General features: G+C 51.2%; 5 protein-coding genes across 5 annotated transcripts; 1 reads left to right on the forward strand and 4 right to left on the reverse strand.

The window, feature by feature from the left end:
- Positions 1-51: 51 nt before the first annotated feature.
- Positions 52-1,568, reverse strand: VFPPC_05994 (hypothetical protein; the record flags this gene model as incomplete). The annotated part of the gene is made up of 5 exons (XM_018285104.1): positions 52-435; positions 485-1,110; positions 1,198-1,203; positions 1,258-1,325; positions 1,447-1,568. 5 exons carry the CDS (start codon positions 1,566-1,568, stop codon positions 52-54), a joined length of 1,206 nt encoding a protein of 401 aa, XP_018142079.1.
- A 3,153-nt stretch (positions 1,569-4,721) lies between these two features.
- VFPPC_05995 (ubiquitin C-terminal hydrolase) lies at positions 4,722-6,926 on the reverse strand (the record flags this gene model as incomplete). Its single annotated transcript, XM_018285105.1, has 1 exon — positions 4,722-6,926. The coding sequence occupies one exon, from the start codon at positions 6,924-6,926 to the stop codon at positions 4,722-4,724; it is 2,205 nt and encodes a 734-aa protein (XP_018142080.1).
- A 766-nt stretch (positions 6,927-7,692) lies between these two features.
- On the forward strand, positions 7,693-9,324 carry VFPPC_13937 (trimethyllysine hydroxylase; the record flags this gene model as incomplete). The annotated part of the gene is made up of 9 exons (XM_018291709.1): positions 7,693-7,793; positions 7,847-7,864; positions 7,912-7,978; positions 8,030-8,087; positions 8,147-8,222; positions 8,292-8,406; positions 8,453-9,056; positions 9,113-9,184; positions 9,239-9,324. 9 exons carry the CDS (start codon positions 7,693-7,695, stop codon positions 9,322-9,324), a joined length of 1,197 nt encoding a protein of 398 aa, XP_018142081.1.
- Positions 9,325-15,242: 5,918 nt separating this feature from the next.
- Positions 15,243-15,980, reverse strand: VFPPC_13938 (methyltransferase; the record flags this gene model as incomplete). Its single annotated transcript, XM_018291710.1, has 1 exon — positions 15,243-15,980. The coding sequence occupies one exon, from the start codon at positions 15,978-15,980 to the stop codon at positions 15,243-15,245; it is 738 nt and encodes a 245-aa protein (XP_018142083.1).
- A 1,534-nt stretch (positions 15,981-17,514) lies between these two features.
- Positions 17,515-19,479, reverse strand: VFPPC_05997 (secreted aspartic proteinase; the record flags this gene model as incomplete). Its single annotated transcript, XM_018285107.1, has 1 exon — positions 17,515-19,479. One exon carries the CDS (start codon positions 19,477-19,479, stop codon positions 17,515-17,517), a length of 1,965 nt encoding a protein of 654 aa, XP_018142084.1.
- Positions 19,480-20,746: the final 1,267 nt, after the last annotated feature.

Below are 20,746 nucleotides of genomic sequence, written 5' to 3' on the forward strand. Positions count from 1 at the left end.
CATTGAAATCGTTTTACACTTCTATTATCTTATTACATATATAAGCGATTTCTATTCCGTCCCAAACCACGAGGGCAGCTTGAGAGACTTGGTCGCCGGGTCGTAATGTTGTAGTGCCGCAACAAATATGAAGAGTCCCCCAAAGATAAGAGCGGAAACGAGGATGCATCTCCTCGTAGCCAAGGACCCGGCATTGTGGCCGCGTGCTGATGTCGAGCTCCACATGGTGGACGCCCAAGCTGCGGATGATTGAAACAGCTTCGAGAGTTGTTCGTATCCGAGGGAGTAGTATGTGAGGCCAGCGAGGGCAACGGCGTAGCCAATGGTTTGCATGAAGCTGATTTTGGTGTTCCAGATAATAATAGATACCAGGATAAGGAGGATGTTCTTAAAGATACCCGTGAGAGTCATGACCAGACCAGAGGTACGCCCAATCTAGAATCATTAGTTTTGAACGAAAACTTTTACTGCACAGAGCACATACCAGGAAGACACTCGTAACGTTCAACATAAAGGCAATTGAAGCGTTGAGAAACAGCATGCCCACACCAATCTTGGAGACAGCAGCCCAAGTAAAGTTGGGTATCTCACTGGGCAGAGCCACGAGAAAGTTCATGGCAGCACAGACGGGAGCAAAGTAATAAAGTCCCACCAGAGGGTCCATCTTCATGCCGTCGCCACTAAGCAACACTTGGATCATAATAATACGAATAGCCTCGAAGACAATGCCGCCCATTTGGTACAGGAAGCCCACGAGGGAGAAATGGATTTCTCCAACCGAGGCGAGAGCAACGCCCGCAACGATCCAAAGGACGTTGAGGAACGATGCAAGATTAGGTTCGGCAACGCGCCATGCCCAAGAAGTGAAGAGAACTGCAACAGGAGCGGCGGCCTTGAGCATCTGGATGAAGGGAACGGACAGATATAGGTAAACGACGTTTGAGCAGACAAGCGAGCCCGAATAAAAGATGCCAATGGGGAGGATAGTTCGAGCATAGAGGCGAGGAGTCAGGGGTAGCTTTTTGCGGGAATCGAGGAGTGTCGTAGTTCGAGCAAGAATTTGCGTAGCAATCGTAGCGAAAACCAAATGCCAACAGGTAAGAAGGATTGCTATAAAAACGGTTAGACTTCTGAGCATACCGGGGAGGAAGTGATAGCCTCAATATAACGAGCCGACTGTTGACATTGTTTACGTACGAAAGTCTAGCAACAGTTAGCGCTGGTTTGGGGAGAAGAGGGGATCTTATTACTACTCACGAAATCCTTGAGTGTCTATCAACCACTTGTTGAACAAGATGGTCAGATTCGAGATAAAAATCCATAATCTATATCAACTACGTTAGCAACCTTCCCAAACAGGCGAACAATAGCGGCTGTTGACGCCTGCGGTCATGCCGATCCCGGATCGCCGGGGGCTCATGACACGTCGGTGCTGTGCAAACGTACGAAATGTACATGGCAGTGTGTATCGTTTTCTTGACCGGCGGCTCTATCTTGTCGGTTGCCATGCGGGGAGGAACATCGTCGTCCATTTCGAACGATGACTTGGGCGCGCTAGATGCAGACATGGTGGAGGATGGAGTGTTTGCGCTCGAGGAATACGACGAGGACGACATGTCGAATCGGCGGGGCGATTTGGAATGAGCGACAGCGACTCGACTGGCCATCCAAAGACGCCAGACTCTTGACTGCGTTTATAATGCTTCGACTGCGTGTGCTGGCGCACGCATGTAGCGGAGAGTCGACAAAATCAAACAGCCAGGGACTCGGCGTGGGAAAAAGGGTCAAGTCGTTTTAATCGTTGGACTAGGGATGGAACTGAAATCGAGACGAGACGGAGAAGGCGGTCGGTGGGTGGCCTGGACCCAAAGGAAGGAGCGACAGTCGCGGTTGCGCAGTCAAATTCTCAAGCGTTCAAGTTCCAAACCATCAACTTTGGCACAGAAAAGAGAAACGTCCGGCCGTTGCAGACGGAGCGCAGAACCTACACCCGACAAGATTCGAAGTCAATTGTGCATAAAGAAGGGAGAGGAAAATGTCGTGTCGGTGTCGGGTCAAGGCATGCAGGATGCACAGCGACGGCCTGCACGGGCAAATATTGGATTGGCGGCTGGTTATTACCAGACGGCTGAAGACCAACAAGGCATGGATGGATGGAGCACCAGACAGGAGTACGGAGAATGCTGCCAGACCAGACACCAACAAACTTTTGGCCATGGGTATTATTTTAAGAGACTGGCGGCGGCCCCTTTTTAGTCTGTCAGTCAGTCCAAGTCCCTTGTCGCAGTTGGTACCGCAGCTAACTCTGCCACAACAAGCCACGTTGAGGTTGGATGGCCTCTCGCTTTGCTCGACGCCGAGACAAATTGGGATCTGTCGACGCTCAGCTACACACATTGAGATGCAGCAATTTCTCCTAGTGCGTTGAAAACACCCTGGCCAGGAATTTTGCGCCTGGTCCGACCCAGAGACATGGCCTGCATGCCTGTGTCCCCTTGGTTGCAGAATGCCAAGGCCAGACAGCATGATTTGGTACCGGCCAGGAATCCTATGCCCCGTTCCGCTGGTGCTTCAGTCAATGTTGAACGTGCAATGCTGGTTCTATTCCGAATCCTGAGCCACGAGGTTAAACGATTCTTTGTTAGAACCCTGCTATTGACGCGCCATCTCTCTCGTCATCTTCAGAGCGGAACCTCCAGGTCACTAGGCTCTGCCAGGTATTCCTCCGGTTTTATCGGCGGGATTGGGCCAATGTACCCGCGCGCGACGTGGCATGGCGCATAATATGTGGTGGAGAGTTTTGGGGCTGGAGCGCCAAGTTCACCCACCAGCCCTAGATCTGCTTCGTGATGCATCCTGGAGGCTTGTGCGCTCTTCGACAAACCTGGTGGTACAACTTATTGCGCACATGAAGGGGATGTTGCTGGAGCACATGAGGCTCTGAGAGGTGCCTGGACCAAGCATCCACATTGCCTCGGCGCCATCCCTGTCTGTTCTAGATCCCCAGGCTTTCAGCCCATTGGAAAACAGCAATGTTGAATGTAGCGCCTCATTGAGATGGTACGCACAAAGTGGTTTTTGTTGAAGACGCGGGCAAGTGCTTGAGGCCAATGTAGGCCCAAACGACCTTCCGCGAGGCCGCCTATAACCACAGACTGCGAATCGATTGAATCATCTTGTTAAGCAGGATGGAACACGGAATCAATCCATTTCTGGAGGCCTCGAGAATGAGAAACCCTCCCGATCTCTGATTCGCCCTAAACGGAGAAGGCAATTTTAACTGCAGATCGCTGTAGAGTAAGCATTGGCGTGAGCAACACAATTGCTTGTATCCCAGGCCAAAGTCAACGAATTCAACGTACTGACGCGAGTCTGGGTTATTAGTGTTTGATTTAAAGGATCACTCAGGAGTTACGTATTGACAACAAAGTCTAGCTCAAGAATGGGATGAATGTATTCTATTCCGTACACTATCCTAGTGTGCAAACCTGATCTTCCTCCGATGATGCTCCCTGTTTAGCTTGTTCTTGGCATACCCAAAGAAGCATATTAAGAATAACCAACATGGATCAAAGCAGCTCTCTTGTGCCGGTTACCCGTTTCATGAACAGGACCAGACGTTTATCAAGGGAGAGGAACAATGCCAAATCACAGCCGCCGGGTTATGCCCGTACCCGAGTCACACGAGCAAAGCCCTTTTCCAAGGCTCAAAATAAGCTTCATTGGCACACAACTGCACTTAGCGCCAAGAATCGTGCCCCCTTGGCTAGGTTGATCAGGTACCGAGCTGTCATTCATTCAAAACACATTTTGCTGCTGAGAGGCCCCCCAATGCACCGCACATGTGGCTCGGGCTATATTCTCTCACTCGATGCTGCGAAGTACAGCATTTTTTACACTTGACACAGTCTCGATTCTACTTGAAGATGCCTACGATCGATACAAAGGTGAGTACAGTCGCCCGGTGTTGAAGACGATCGTCCCCAGTGAGCTTACCCCACGTGGGACTGTGAATGGCTCTCAGTCAAGCCATCGGAAGCCTACGCCATTCCAACAGCTCTATCCTTGCCAAGTGCAGCGAGGTAGGGCGGGTTGTACCTGGAATGAACCTGGGCGATCGCGTGTACTGTAGCAAAAGAGGAATGAGCCTGTTGCTCAATTGGCTCTGCGTCCACCACCGGTACGAGGAAAGGGGCGCGCTTTGGTCGTCTGTCACCTGAAATCTCGTGTTTTGCACTACTGAGGGGTAAGGGGAAACATGGAAGGGGTCCGACTCAATTTGTGCAACTCAAACTCCAGCTGCACTCGTGTCGTGTCCCAAAGTGGCAAAATCCGGGGTTAATTTGCGATGGTCGTTTACCACCCACAAACGCACACGTACTCGGAGACACAGGCGAGGGATGGCTCGGACATTGGATCCTTCATATTGATGCATTTGCAATGGATCCTAATGTGCTTCTTGATCTAATGTATGCTCCACGAAACCTGTTCTTGTAGCAATAACCCCCGCCAGGTAGAAATTGCTCCAACCCGCTATGCCTAACATGTCAATACCGACAAGTGAGCGCACGACAACCATTACCAATGCTATTCCGATGATTCAAACGAGCGAATGAAATACAGTCCATTTAAACTCCATCGCTATGCAGTGCCAAATTAGATGATCCTCAGCCTTCATACCAGGCTGAACCCGAGTCAGAAACGACAAATGAATTCTCCCTTCAGTCCTCAGCCTTGCTCTTGTGAACCTCGTCTTCCTCATGTGTCCAGTTGGATACACTGGATGGCGCAGACGTGACAATAGTTGGTGCGTCTATAGTGTCGGTAGTGGTGTCAATGGTCTCCGGGGCAGATGTATCGCTTGCGGAACTTGAAATAGCTGGCTGCTCTGACAACAGACTCGGCCCATCGGGTAACAATTCCGGCTCGCCGGCATCATCTTCTTGCTCGACTTCAGCCTCGTCCAACGTCTCATACCCTTCCGAGTTTGGTGTCGAGGCTTCTTGAGCATCTTCCATGCTATCCGCTTCGCTTTGCAGGATCATGCTAGGGTCCACGCATTCGTAAAACAGCATAAAGACGCCTGGCGAGAGGGACATTACCACGTCTTCGTCGACCTTGCTCACATTGTGGTCGCTCAGCCGCCACCAGCCCGAATTTTGTCCACGAGGCGGTGTGAATGGCTTCTTTTCGTCCTCCGAGGCTCCATCTGTCTCCTCTCCATCAATGGAAGCATCAAGCACAGGAGGTGGCAGGTCCTCCTCTTTTGGGACCTCTGAGTCAGGATACTTCCTATAACATATATAGTGGCCGTTTTCATGACGTCCGTAATGTGTCACCGCCGCTCGTAATTCGTAGATGGGCCCTGTCAACCGGGATGGACTCAAATCGCCGGCAATCATGGATGCTTTGGGGTCCAAGAGCCACTGCTCCTCGCTCGATCCGTCATCACTACTAGCCTTACTAGCCCGCTTTTCCTCGACATCTTCTGCACTACCCAGACACCACGGACCAAGATCCAGGGTCAGTGGGAAGGAAACAGGTGCTGAGTTCTTGATCATATCAAAAGTTCGTGGATCGAAAACAGACCTATTGACATGGATTGCGAGGCTCTGGGGAGGTCGGGCGATGACGATTTGCTTCGTCTTGGTTGTGTTGACCTTTCCTTGCGGCGAAATCTTGCACTTCTCAGTAACCGTCTTGTCATCGAAATGGTCCTCCTCAAGAGCTAGCTCAACAGCTTCAAGCCTCTGGAGAGGTGCTTGCATTTGTTCAGAAGTTGAGCCACTCTCCTTGAACTTGTCCAATAGTTTCGTGAGAAGCCTCTGGGCTTTGAGGAGGGTGCACTTGGGACACTCGACACCTTCGATTGCTTCGACTCGGCTGTAGGAATCAAGTCTCTCATAGAGGTCGTGTTGATTCTTATCCAGGCCAAGACTGAGTGTCAAACAGTTGAACGGGATCATGGATAAGCCCTCCGAGTAACCACACTGGACACAGGCTACCCGCTGCGCCAGAAGACCCTCCAGTGGGTTCCGCAATGTCTTCTTTGCCGCCAGGTCTGGGGTAGACGACAGGCTTTGATATCCGCTGTCGTCGCTATGCTCACTCGTGGCCGAATCGTCCTTGATGCAATCTGCTTCCAGCCCGGAATACCGGCGCATGGATTTGACGGCCTTCGCCACGCTCCTGTCAATATCGTCGAGGACCTTGGAATAATACTCTTGTGCATCTTGTTGAGTCCATGTGCTCATGGATTTCAGCAAACTAGGAGTCCAGATGGTTCTTCCATTATTTGTGGCATCGTTCAAATCGGCGATAAGAGATCTCAGCGTATGCGCTACATCGTTCGTTGGTCCTTGCATATCAATAGCTCGTACACATGCTGATAGGTACTCGGGAAAAGAGGGAAGAGATGCAAGTCCTTGTAAAATGCTGTTCTGATAGCACGAGTTATCGCGATTACCCAGGCCCGCCGGTCGCTCAGGATCCAACTTCAATCCAAAAACACTTCCCGTGACAGACAAAGCCCTGCTTCTAGCTTGAAAGACGGATTCCATCATACCGCCTGAGCGGTCCAGACCCATTATCCTCCTCATGGCCTCGCTCTTCGCGGCATGTGTGACTGGGGCGGACTCGATCATTGAACCAGGGTTTAGCCAGTGATCCAGGGCAACAACTAGTTGATTTGGCACTATGAAGACGGTAATGTCCCACAAGTAGGTCGATGCAGAGTATACGATGGCGTCCAGGGACAGCTCTAGGTTGTAGACTTTGGCTACGAATGCGACCAGGAGCACGGCGGCAGTTATCAGAATCGTTGGCCCGCCCAAGCGATCCAGGATGTGGTCGGAAGACTGAACGTGCCGATGAGCGCCTACGCGGTCGTCATAAAAGTTCGTGAATTGGGGCTGTCGTGAATTCATGCTGCTATTTGTCGAGCGTAGGAGATGCCGGAATCCGACGTTGTGAAGCAGCAACTATCATCGGTGGTTATGCAGTGGCGCAACGAGCTGGCATTCTGGGTTGATCAGTGACGACTCAACATGCTCGTCGTATCCGTGATTAAAGGCTTGGCGTTGGAGCTCAGTCGCCTGCACTGAGGAGTGATGCCAGATGTATGGTTTTGCAACTCGTCAAAGGGGAGTTACGGGTATTGTTGAAGTAAGGTCTGGCGCACGTTGGCGATTCTGGTGCATGCCTTTCTGCAGGGCAAATGATGTGCATCGTCATCAAATTTGTTCCCTGCGGCTCGGATTATCTACGACCCAGATGCTCCAGCTGTCCCTAGCACCTTCCTGGACACTACCCGTTTCGGGGGTTGTTCACGTGCATTCCAGGCTGGTTGACCAGCCCGGTTTGGCGTGGAGCAACGAAACAGCGGAATCCAGCGCCGGGTTTCGGCTAGGACCAGTCTGGTTTGACGTCTCCAGTCCTCAAATAGAGGTACGTACCCCAACCCTTCCAAATCGGCCACCAACAACTTACATCACGCCACGGACGAGTGATCAGTGCAATTGGCCTGAAAACTTCAACTTTAATAACTAGAGATGATTTTCTCTCTGGCTAATGCCATTAGGGCCTCAAGGTAAAATCTGGCCGTCTCAAAAGTGATCAAGAATTGTTCCGTATTGACAACTCAAAAGGTCGCTTGGCAGTTGTCGGCCGAGGTTTCTGGCCCAATCCTCGCGCATGCAGCATGCCATACGCAGCTACGCCACGACGCTGGAATCTGACAGAAAGGGATTGGTTCTCAAGATTCAAGACGGTGAAAAACGGAATGCGAAGCGATTGTCAGTACTCCTTCTTTTGTTGATCGTGCATTTTGCTGACTACGTTTGTCAAGATCCTCTTTGTGGCTACGGTAAGCTTCAATTGGCGTGTGGCACACACCTATTACTAACTTCTAAGTGATAATTGTCGCTGTGTGAAATGCGTAAACCAGGACACTATGCAGAGGAATTTTAACACGTTTGAGGTTAGTGATTTACTCGAGGCCGGTGGTCCCCTGAGTCGCTGACCGTGAAAGCTCTCGGGTGTTGCTGCCACGACCATTCAGCCAAAAGAAGATGGTGTCGATGTAACTTGTAAGACCCCTGACCAAAAATTCATTTGATTCTTTACGCGCTGACTACGTGCCAAAAAGGGTCGGATTCTCATGAGAGCAATTATAGCTGGTCGTGGCTTCGGTCTATGCTCTATGACAAGGGTGGGAATAAAAAGTTGAGAAACTTGGGGCAAGCATTGACTCGCAACAAAAACCAAAGCAGCAATTACTGACAAATTTACAGTCGCCAGATTCTGTGGACGGGCCCAGTCATAACAAACCATCGCCCTGAAGTCTCATTCGAGAGCGTTATGGCCAAGGACGACAGGACCGGAATGGCAGACCTGACGGAAAAGATTGTGAGTACCTCATTCTACCCTATTAGGCTTTGCTAAACATATGCAGCGTAACTTTGGATTGTGCTTTGTCGTCAACTCACCCAAGACGCCTGAGGCAACCAAGGAACTGTTAGAGGCTATAGGTCCCATCCGAAACACTCATTACGGAGGCTTTTACGACTTCATCCCAGACTTGGCGAAAGCAGACACTGCTTACACCAACTTGGCGCTCGCTGCGCACACTGACACAACCTACTTTACCGAGCCCGCTGGTCTGCAAGCATTCCACATGCTGTCCCACACGCCGCCTCCTGACAAGGCCAACGATGATGACAGTCTTGGCGGGCAGTCCCTTCTTGTGGACGGATTCTACGCCGCTTACAGACTGAAGAAGGAATTCCCCGATGCTTACGAGACACTTCGAACAGTTGGAGTCCCCTGGCACGCGAGCGGAAATGAAGGTGTTGCCATTGCGCCTGACAGAGCATATCCTGTGATTGAGGCATCCCCCCATAGGATCCGCCGTATCCGATGGAACAATGACGACAGAGGAGTGATTCCGCTGCAAGTGGATGTAAACAAATGGTACAGCGCAGCCGGGAAGTGGGACAATATCTTGCGACGCAAAGAGAATGAATACTGGTTCCAGCTCGAGCCAGGCCGAATTTTGAGTGAGTTGAAGGCAAGACTTATGCGTTCCAGGATGCTGTTTGGCTAATATCTGTAGTCTTTGATAACTGGCGCGTTCTCCACGGCAGAAGCGCTTTCGAAGGCCTGCGGCGCATCTGTGGTGGATATAGTGAGACATTCCCGACTCCTTCAGATACATATTCCAATACTAACAACTCTACAGTCAACAGGGACGATTTCATTTCTCGGTTCAAAACATCCAACTTCCCTGGCGATCAAGTCATTGCTGCAAACATGCAGCTGAAATAGGCTCGATCCGCAATTTATCAATCGATAACTGATACCCTAGATATAGAGTCAACAACAAAAATTATAGATAAATAGCACCCGTTCTGAAGCTCAATGCGACGTTAGCAGCACCACATTTACCCGTTCATTTCCCCGTCAAATTACACATTCACATGTTCATCCTCCAGCTTAACCATGCAGCTTTTGTTTTTGACATGCACAGGAGATTTGTTTCTGTGGAGGTTGGAGTCGAGCTATTCTCTACAAGGCTGCTCCGCTGTCAGCCCCCACACACAAACGTTACCCCCGACAAGTCTTTGATTGCAATCAAAAACCGCATGTCAAAACCCGCATCCAGTCCCGCGATTTGCGTCAGAGGCGCGGAGCAAAGAGACGTTGTGGAGGGGCAGTGGAAGCCCTTGGCACCGGCGGCTATCCTCGTCCAGGTACGGTGCCAGCTCGACAACACATACTGATAGGCCATAGGTCAAGATGAGTCCACAAAATTGCGACCGCAGTCGACCGAACTTGATGCGCACCAAACAAACACCAGGTTCCACAGGCTGTTTCAACGCGGTCTGTTCGACTCCTAGGCCGTGAACGACTTGGGCTGATACCAGGGAGGTGTAAATGGGCCGATGTGGCCATAAATGTCGCATGTCGGACGAGTAGGAAATAAGGCATAAGAAGAGGTGCATACCCATCGTTACGTCGTTGGGCTCCAATAACAACTGTCGTTTCTATTTTGGATTCTTTTTGGGCAAATACTCAGATCGTCACCTAATAGCGTCACGTTGCAGCATTTTACAAGATGGCGACAGATATGAAGAACGGTGTTTTCAAGCAAGACAACATGGACGTCCCCAATGGAGATCGTGTCTTGCCCATGTTCTCGCTCAAGGGCCGAACGGCAATCGTCTCTGGTGCTGGAGCGGGTATTGGTCTTGGAGTGGCCCAGGCATTTGCTGAGGCGGGCGCAAATGTAGCCATTTGGTACAACAGCAATAAGCAAGCCTTGAAAGAGGCAGAGAATATTGAAAAGACGTATGGCGTCAAGTGTAAGTCACTGCACAAGTGGGAAAAGGTCGCAATACACAAAACCACTAATTCCAACGGGCGTATGCAGGCAAGGCATATCAAGTCAACGTCATGTCGGCCGAAGTCGTCGACAAAGCCATCAGCGACATCGTTAGTGAATTCAACGGCCGTCTCGATGTATTTGTCGCCAACTCGGGCATCGCGTGGGAAGAGGGCGAGTTTATCGACGGCAGTGTCGAGACGGCCAAGAAGGTCATGGCCGTCAACGTCGACGGTGTCATGTGGTGCGCAAAGAGTGCTGGCGCTCACTTTCGACGACAGAAGAAGGAGGGCACGACTGTCCATGGCAAGCCTTTGGAGGGCTTTATCGCCGGTAGCTTCATTGCAACGGCGTCAATGAGTGGCAGTATTGTCAATATTCCACAGTTGCAGGCTGTGTACAACGGGTCCAAGGCTGCGGTTATTCACTTTTGCAAGAGCTTGGCGGTGGAGTGGACTGGGTTTGCGCGTGTCAATACCGTTTCGCCTGGGTATATTCAGACGGAGATTTCGAATTTCGCGCCGGCTGAGACGAAGGAGCAGTGGAAGAACAAGACACCAATGGGGTAAGTGACTGGTTTCTGAGACGGTTGTCGTCCTTGCTGACTGATTGATTCCAGACGCGAAGGTAGAGTTAGTGAGCTCAAGGGTTCGTACTTGTATCTTGCGAGTGATGCGGCTTCGTATACGACTGGTTTGGATATGATTGTAGATGGCGGATATTGTCTCCCGTAAGACGTTGGGAAGGGTCCAATTGCTTTGGTGCTGGGTTAGGCTTTTCCGTTACGAGTCACGATAATGATAGAGTTGGAAGTGAACCAAATAGAGCATGCTGAACGCTTATGGGATGCAAATTAGATGGTAGACTTGGGAAGCAAAATGCATTTTGTGGTTCAAACAAGACTCGCGACCGATTACCTGATTGGGTCTTTGAGTGAACCAACAAGACTTCAGTCAAATGTTCAGCTTTCGCAAATGACTGGTCTCAGCCCCCAAATGTGGATTGTGAGACAGTGGTGAGTGGGAGAGACATTGGTATCAAATGTGCGTGAGCGGATGATGACATCAAAAGAATTTTTGCTTGGGCGGCGGCCTCTGAGGAGAGATTGGCGGGCGAGGTTCGGAAGTGGGGTAAATGGCATTGAGTTCAAGTCTGGTCACACCTGTTTGCTCCAGCTATCTGGTGTCTGGAGCTCTGATTCATTGTCAGGTGTTACCATCATCGGATGGGTCGTAATAATAACTGCTCGTCTTGGTTCAAAGTCATTGCTAAGCTTTCTGGTGCAACCCGGATTGATGGGCTGTCCCAGGAAGAAAGAAAAGCAGAATTGCTCGCCCCTGGTCACAACGTGAAGGAGCTCTTGCATCGCCAGCTCGCGGTCCTGGTCCCATGTCGTGATGCATCGCCTGAAACGGGTGTGGCTGGTGTTTATTACTTTGGTTCAAGTTGTGCTTGCCTGGCCGTAGAAATTGGCGACTTGTCGACGCGGTAGAGATGTCCTGGCCTGATATATCTATTTGCCGTAGCCAATGACTACCCACGAACACAGACCGGACAGGTTGCTGACGGTAGCACAGCGTCATTCGCTGCGGCTGAAGTCTCATCATCATGTTGGTGCGATTTGATGTCAACTGGTGTGTGCGACGGCAGAAACTCCTCCATCACAGCCCGGGACAAGGCAGATGAGTTGATGTTTGTGCAGGGCGGGACGAGGCGTAGCTATACACGACGTCAGTGTAGCGTGTCTTATCTGGGGGAGAGTTGTAGATTGGATGAACTCTGCGGCACTCTACTGTTTGATTCTGTTCTTTCTCGAGGTAGTACGAACCAATTGATTCATTTCAACATTGAACTCCTCCGTTGGACGATTCGGACAGCAGCAGCGCTGATTGGGCAGGAGCGCCGCAACTCAAGCCTGCCTGCTTGGCTCTGAACGTCCAGTCTGGTGCTGTCCCCTTCAGTTGTGTGGTGCTGATCCTGACCCAGCCTCACGCCGCACTTGAGCCTGGTTACATTTTCCTCCCCACCAGACCAGCACTCAAGTGCTCCGTATGGAGACGAGTCCTCAGGTGGATGCGGGCGCATCTCTTTCCCGCACCACACTCCAGACCCGACAACCAACCTCTTTTCCCCTTGTCAGCCCTACTCTCATCGTCACATCCCCTCCCAGCACCTGGTTTTGTTGTCTTCGGGAGTCTCTTATCCAAGTCGAAGAACGCTTCAGTGCCGACTGAACCTCCCGCTGGTCGTGAGCTCAAATCTGTCGCCCCGCATACGTCTCGTTTCGACACAGCCAGCTCGACGATACCGACCCCTCACCGCCACCCAGCTTGACCTGACACCTTTTGGACAGCTCGGCGCCTCCGTCAAAATTTGGTGTTGAGAGACTCGACAACTCTCCGTGGAGCGAGGTCGCCAGGAATCATTATTTCTTCCTCCTCCTCTCTCTTCAGCATCCTTTGCCGCACTCTTTCGCCATGGAGCAAGACGGCAGTCCCCCACCGGCCGACGTGCGCCGCAACCAGCAGGTTGACAATGCCATTCGCGCCATCCAAGAGAAGAAACCCGTTCCCGAGATCGACTTCACCATTCATACCATGGAGGATGGCACGCAAGTGAGCACGTTGGAGAGAGTTTGCAAAGGTTTGTTGCCACCTTGACCTCTGTCGGGTTGGACAAGGGGTCCAATTCTGCGACGAGGAAAAGCGTAATCCTGAGACTTGGTCAGAGACGTCGAGACTAACCAGCTCTTTTCTCGCGATACTGCAGATGTTCAGGCACCGGCCATGGCCAAGCCTACCGATGAGCAATTTTTCGAAGACAACTCTCAATCCAAACCCGACATCGCCTTTCTTAAGCAGCACTTTTATCGCGAGGGTCGTTTGACAGATGAGCAAGCGCTATGGATTCTCAAAAAGGGAACCGAAATCCTGCGATCCGAACCCAACCTGCTCGAGATGGACGCCCCCATCACTGTGTGTGGCGACGTTCACGGTCAATACTACGATTTGATGAAGCTTTTCGAAGTCGGTGGCGACCCGGCTGAGACCCGCTATCTCTTCCTAGGCGACTACGTTGACCGAGGCTACTTTAGCATCGAATGTGTTTTGTACCTATGGTCTTTAAAAATCCATTATCCCAATACTCTGTGGCTGCTTCGAGGAAACCACGAGTGCCGCCACTTGACTGACTACTTCACCTTCAAGCTCGAATGCAAGCACAAATACTCAGAGACGGTTTACGACGCCTGTATGGAATCCTTCTGCAGCCTGCCATTGGCGGCTGTCATGAACAAGCAATTCCTGTGTATCCACGGCGGCTTGAGCCCGGAGTTGCATACACTGGACGATTTGAAAAATGTACGTGAAAGCGGTCCCCCCCGCCCGACCTCTGAGTTGGTTCTAACCCTTGATCCCAGATTGACCGATTCCGAGAGCCTCCCACTCAAGGTCTCATGTGCGATATCCTCTGGGCCGATCCCCTTGAGGACTTTGGTCAGGAGAAGTCGAGCGACTATTTTTTGCACAACCACGTGCGTGGCTGCTCATACTTCTTTTCATATCCTGCTGCCTGCGCATTCCTCGAGAAGAACAACCTCTTGTCCATTATCCGAGCGCACGAGGCTCAAGATGCCGGGTACCGCATGTACCGAAAGACGCGTACTACCGGTTTCCCCAGCGTCATGACCATATTCTCTGCGCCCAACTACTTGGATGTATACAACAATAAGGCGGCGGTGCTCAAGTACGAAAACAACGTCATGAATATCCGTCAGTTCAACTGCACGCCTCACCCATACTGGCTGCCCAACTTTATGGACGTTTTCACGTGGTCTTTGCCATTTGTGGGCGAGAAGATTACCGACATGTTGATTGCCATTCTCAGCACGTGTTCCGAGGAGGAGCTCAAGGAGGAGACGCCATCTTCAACCAGTCCGCACTCACCTACGACATCCCAAGTCAGTGACGACCCGAACTCGATCGAGTTTAAGCGGAGAGCGATCAAGAACAAGATTTTGGCAATTGGCCGCATGTCGCGCGTTTTCCAGGTCCTGCGGGAGGAGTCTGAAAAGGTTACCGAGCTCAAGACAGTCTCTGGAGGCAGACTGCCAGCCGGTACGCTCATGCTTGGCGCCGAAGGTATTAAGAACGCGATAAGCTCGTTTGAAGATGCGAGAAAGGTTGATTTGCAGAATGAGCGTCTGCCGCCAAGTCACGAAGAGGTTGTGAAGCACCAGGAGGAGGAGCGGGCTAGTGCGTTGCAAAAGGCGGCCCAGGAGGCCGACAATGATAAGAAACTGCACCAGCTCTCGCGGAGACTCAGCACGTAAGTAGTTTGTGGGACCATGAAGCAGGTCGGAATCTGTGACAGGCTTTACTAACTACCGACAGTGATCGAAAGAACCGATCTGCATGAAGACGGTCACGTTGAATGTACGACGATGCCGGCAAGGCCGGAGGAAATGATTGAACGGGCCGCATGTTGACTTTTGCAATGACTTTTCTTGTGGATAGGGTTGCGACTTGCAAAAAAAAAAAGAGGGTTGGCACAGTCATGCAAAGGTATAGCATATAGCATTACGGTGTAGAGGACGAACCTAACTGACGGACTGTTGGACAAATGTCTAGACTGGTGTTGGTAGCACTAATGAGTAGTCAATACATGAATGATGGCAGCAGCAGGGACATGTGATTGCGGATATGGCTGAGGCGGCAGAGTATGAGTCTTGTGCAGACTGCTGGTGTGTGGTTGCGATTATGTGTAAAGCATTCTTTATTGGTATCTTCAACAAAAGGGATATACATTGCACACACAATCCTCCAATCTATTGCAAGACCGCTCATCCCGTCCATCCTCAACCTCACTCGGGTTTCGTAGCAGTCAATATCTGACACGGCAATACTCCATACATCATCTTGAAGCTCACAAGCGAGACATCAACACCCGTCCACCCACACTCCTCCAACGCAACCCTATGATCCTTAAAATACCCATACAAGTCAACAATTACAACCCTCCCACCAGGTGCACAAACCCTCGCCATTTCCTTGACAGCAAAGATCCTCCCCTCGCGCTGGGCATTATGTATAGACAAATTGGCAGTGATGAGCCCAAACACCCCATCCGCAAAGGGAAATGTTTCCGTAAAAGACGCGGTGTGCAGGACAGCCATGTCAACGACGTCCATGGCCGCCGCATTCTTGTATGTCGCTACGGGAGAATTGCCCGTCTGGTCTGCCGTGCTGAAGATGTCTATCCCGTAGGCGGGTGGGGTTTCTGATGATGTCGAGAGGAGCTTCTTCTTGCGTTGGGCTGTTTTGAGGAGAACCATGCCCCTGCCGCATCCTACGTCGAGGGTGGGCTTGCGGAGGAGAGACTCGGGGATGTTGTCGAGGATTTCGTCCCATACCTTGAACTTTCCTTTGAGGGTGGCATATAGGTAGAGCGGGGCGGCGACGAGAGATGCGAAGAGGCCGAAGAGGGAGTCGAGGCCGAAGTCTGGGTCGGATGGGGTTGGTGGTTTGGAGGAGGAGGAGGAGATGGTGGCGATGTGGTTCTCTGGGGGGGATTGTTGGTTTTGTGTGTTGTAGATGGTCATTTTGGTGTTTTGATGTTTTTGAGGAGAGTGTGGAGGGTAGGTGAGATGTATTTGGTGATGGTGTAGAGATGTTGATGAGAATGGTCACGGTTGAGGTCTTCTTATATGTAGGCAGCATTGAATCTATCATTTGTATGCCATGTTCAGCCTTCGTGCCGCATTTCCGAATCAGGTCCCCCATTCGACAGGATGACGATTCAAACCATTCTAGTTCCCTGTGACCTGGAAATCAGGGTCCCAGCCTTATGACTCGGACCCATCAGCCGACAGCCACGATTTGACTTCAACCTGAGACAACTTTCGTCTTTGCCGTTTTGGGAACCATTTCGCGAGAAAAAGAACTGCGCAATAAACTCCATCTCGGCAGTCGCACAGCCTACTTGGTTTGATTCACGTTTGCGCAGAGCAATTACTTGGAAATTACAAGCGACTGGTGGGGATTCTCTTCCACTTCGAAGGCTTTTGAAGTGGTCGCGTTCCGTTTCTGAATTGGGATGAATTCGTCCGTTGCTTACGCTTGTGGCGTTCACCAAGCCAATGGTTCAACCACTTGGGGACACAGGGACAGTTGAACGCATTATGATGGGTGGTCAATCGCGGCTACTGTTGCCGAGACTTGGCGATGAGATGCATGGGGTTTTGATAAATGCTGCAACTTGTCATGGTGTGTTGTTCGTCGCGAGCTTCATGCCAAGATGTCGACTTTACTTATACAAGACTCGGCCATACAACTCAAGGCCGGTTAGAAAAGCAAATAAAAAAAGTATGGGAGTTATTTCTCGACCACCAGGAGTGTCTATTTTCTTGAAATGTGTTCTCAATAGAATCGTTGCCAAGAGAGCTCAAGAAGCACACTTTGCACGTCATGACAGGAACCAAGGATGTGATGCCCAACAGGCGACCACGTCAGCATAACGCATCATCAACCAAAGGGGCGATCATAATCCTTGAAACACTCAATCGATGCGTACTATGATGTAAGACTTGATCGCAAATCAAAAATTTGCAAAGCCTTGGTGTTTCTTTAGCAAACGCCGGATTCAACTGGTCTTGTCGTCTAATTCGAAGTTCACAGCCTTCTCGTTAACGTGAGAAGACGTCAATAAGTGCCAAGGTTGATGTTGTACAGGCAGCTGTTGGTCCATTTTAGCAGTCTCCAGAATATCCCTGTCATGATCATCGAGCAAGGTCATAGAATCATGCATTTCGGAACATTGCGCATATTTGTGGACGGATCGGTAGACTTGCCGATCTTCAAGGCATGCCAATTCGTTGGCAACTTGTTACTCCTCTCTAAATCACATCTCAACTTGACTTGTCAGAGCATTAGCCTGTCACTGTATCCCATTCACAAGCCCTTGGCCAACATGCTTCAAACACCCAGTTCCCCATTTATATTTATATAATTAGACACAAGAATTAAAGTACAGAAAATTTTCAGGCATAAAACTCCCTGCCGACAAGTTTGAATAGAAACCGTGTACCCATTAACCCGTCAAACCCGCAAACCGTTCATCCCGTCTAATCACCCGACTTACAGCATAGCCACGGCAGCGACAACGAAGACGAGAGCACCGGCGCCAACGCGAGCAGCTCCGGCAGTGACAGGAGTAGTAGGCTGGCTACCGGGAGCGCTCTCGGTAGGAACAACAACGGTAGTCAAGCCGCCGGTTGGGCTGGCGACACCGCTGGTAGGAATGTTGCAGCCAGGGCAAGGGTTGGCACCAGTCTCGGTAGGGATGACAACCTCGGTGGTTGGTGCAGGGACAGCGGTGCTCACCTCGGGAGGAGGGCAGTTCTCGCCACCGGGGCATCCAGGAGCCTGGGAACTCTCAGGAGGAGTGGGAGGGCAGTGGTGGCCACCAGGGCAGCCGGGAACAGAGACGGTGGTGGTCACGGTGGGCTTGGCCGTCTCACCGGGGCACCAGGTGGTGAGAGACGTGACAATCTCGGTGGTGACGTGGCCAACAGGGCACTTGGTCACGGTGGGAGGGCAAGATGTGATGGTGTAGACCTTGGTGGTGGTGAAGGTCGAGGTGTAAGTTGGCGCAGCGGTGGTGGTGTTGCCCCAGTGGGTGCTGGACGTGACGGTAGGCTGGCTAGCAGTTCCCGTTGAGCTGGTCACAGAGTGAGTCTTGGTGGCAGTTCCGGTAGAAGAAGTCTTGGTCTTGGTCTTGGTCTCAGTCTCGGTGGTCTTGGTGGACGTAGGCTTCTCGGTAGAAGACGTCTTGGTGGAAGTCTGAGAGGTGGTAGTGGTGGTTGAGGTGACAGGAGGCTTGCCACACTCTCCAACAAGAGGACCAGCAGGACCAGGGCCGATAGCAACCAGGTGAGTACCGCAGTCGTCGGCCTGAGCGATGGCGAGCTCCTTGTTGGTCTGATCAAAGACAACGTAGGCAGAGCGGAGGAAGCTGTCTCCCAGGATGTACATCTTCTGGGCTTCCTCAGTGAAACCGAGCGCACAGGTGTTGGCATTGAAAGCGTAGATGAAGTCTTTGTAGGCAGCCCTGATGACAGTGTTACCAAACTTGAAATCAACAGAGGCATCCTGGTTTCTCAAGGAGCAGTCGGCAAGGTAGTTGCCGTTGGCGTCACGCTTGGCACCAGGGAATCCCTTGAGAAGCTGCTGGACAACGTTGGCGGGGAAGTAAGAAAGCGTGGAGCCGGTATCGAGGAAGACGGGGAGAGTCTCGCCAACGAGAGTGGAAGTCTTGCCCTGGACGGTCTGCGAGATGCCGTCGAGGTTGATCCAGTAGCGAGCATTGCCATCAGGGGCAGCAGCAGGCTCGAGAATGGGCGAGGCGTGCAGACTACCACGGAACTTCTTCAAGTCAACACCACCAAAGACGACACTGCCACGAGCAGACGCAATACCCTGAAGATCGACACCAAAGGCGATGCTCTTGGTGAAACCTTGCTTGTGGAGAGAGTTGACAACGAAGCGGTCGTCGTTGTTGATGCCGCCCAAGATGGGACCAGTACCCAGGATACCACTGTTAATATACTGGCTGTCGCTGGCGATACCAAAGATTTGGTCCTTCAACTTGGCATCTCCAACCTTGACAGAGTCGCTGTAGTATCCAATGTCGGCGTAACCCCTTCCGTAGGTGAGTTTAGCGGTCTCGCCAAGGTTCTTGAGGGAGCTTGATGCAGTGAGTCGCCCAAACTTGGAGCAGGCGGTCGGGTTATCAGCCCGAGCACAGTTAGGGTTGACCCAAAGCTCCCAAGAACCGGTGTCAAACACCACGTCGACGGTGTTTCCGGGTGTACCGATATCGAGTCCGATGGTGTAGTACAGACCTTGTGACTGGGAGGGAAGGTCCTCGCCCTCCTGTCGTCTCAAGAGCCCAGATGAACCCTGAACAGCGGTGACGGGGTACTTGAGAATACCTGGCAGTTGAACTGCACGGTTATCATCAACAACGGCGAGGTTGATGGGAGAGTCGACAGCCCGAGCCGCAAGGGGCAAGGCAGCGGTGGCTAAAAGAGCGGAACGCATCGTGAAGAGTTTGTATATCTATCTTCAACCAGCTGGATTTAAAAAGAATGACAATCTACGCCGAAGCGTATGATGGAAAGATAATAAGAAAATGAAAGAATGACTTGTGTTAGCCTTGCAACCAACTTACAGAGAGGGATGGCAGGAAAAAGAGAAGCAGAGGGAATATCATCGTGGGCACATATTGGTTATAAAGCCTCACTCACAACTTTCCTCCGAGATGAACTAATATTAGTGCCATCTTACTTTCGAACGCGTGGTCTTCAAAAACCGCCTTGTCTCTATGCCATGAATGACAAGAGAATGGGTCGGTCGGAGACCTTGCCGGTTCTTTGAGTGCTGTGAGCATGTTAGTTACCCAGTTTGGACTACTTGATGCCCTCCATGGCTTGAGCTAGGCACTATTCGGGTTTGCTCGTAATACTCGTATATGTGTGCGGAAACTGCTCAACACTCGAGGCGTTCTCCTGTGTCTTGTTGTCAAAGTAAAACACGAGTGACTTGGAATATGCAGTTGAGTCGATTTAACAGATGAAGAGTTTCCAAATAGTCGTTTTTAACTATTTGATAGTCGAGTTCCGTTCGCAATATTCTTGGCATCGATCTGAGGTGTCTCACGATACTCCCGCATACCAAGACATTGGCAACCACGTTCCAAACTGCTGGACCCGGGCGGCTGAAGTTCATGTGGAGATTACGAAATGCACTACTCACTGAGCCCTTTGATAATGTCAAGAAATTCAGCCCAACTCTCTTGTCTCGACCCCAAAGACAACGCTGGTCATCAGCCCTGTGGATCCTTCAACCACAACAGAGGCTCTGCTAAGACAGTTCCGTCAACAGATCAGCGCCATGCACGCTACAGATGCAGGGGCCGCTCCTGCAGATACAGGGGCAAGACCAATCATTGTTGCTGGTAAAGAGATGTAATTTAAAAACGGCCGGGGTTGCGAACACTCGGCTGGTGCCCGTCGAATGATTTGATGTTCTGCAGCTTGAACCTGTGGAAAACAGCGAGGCATGGTATGGCTGAGCATGCAGCTCGGTTTGAAGAAGGGCATTGCGAGGAAGGAGGTGAAAGAACTCATCTTATTGATTGGCCGTGGGAATGGTGATGCGGAAATTATAATCTTGAGGATGAGGCGGCTTGCAGCCAACTCGACTGTCCTTGCCGCCCATTTTTCAGGAACAGCAGTGCGACAGGTACCAGCAAAATGATTGAGCAGATGTATTGAACCTATGAAGCTGACCGGGATGGGATCGAACC

Source organism: Pochonia chlamydosporia, chromosome 5 (genome assembly GCF_001653235.2).
Source record: "Pochonia chlamydosporia 170 chromosome 5, whole genome shotgun sequence".
Taxonomy (NCBI): Eukaryota; Fungi; Ascomycota; class Sordariomycetes; order Hypocreales; family Clavicipitaceae; genus Pochonia; species Pochonia chlamydosporia.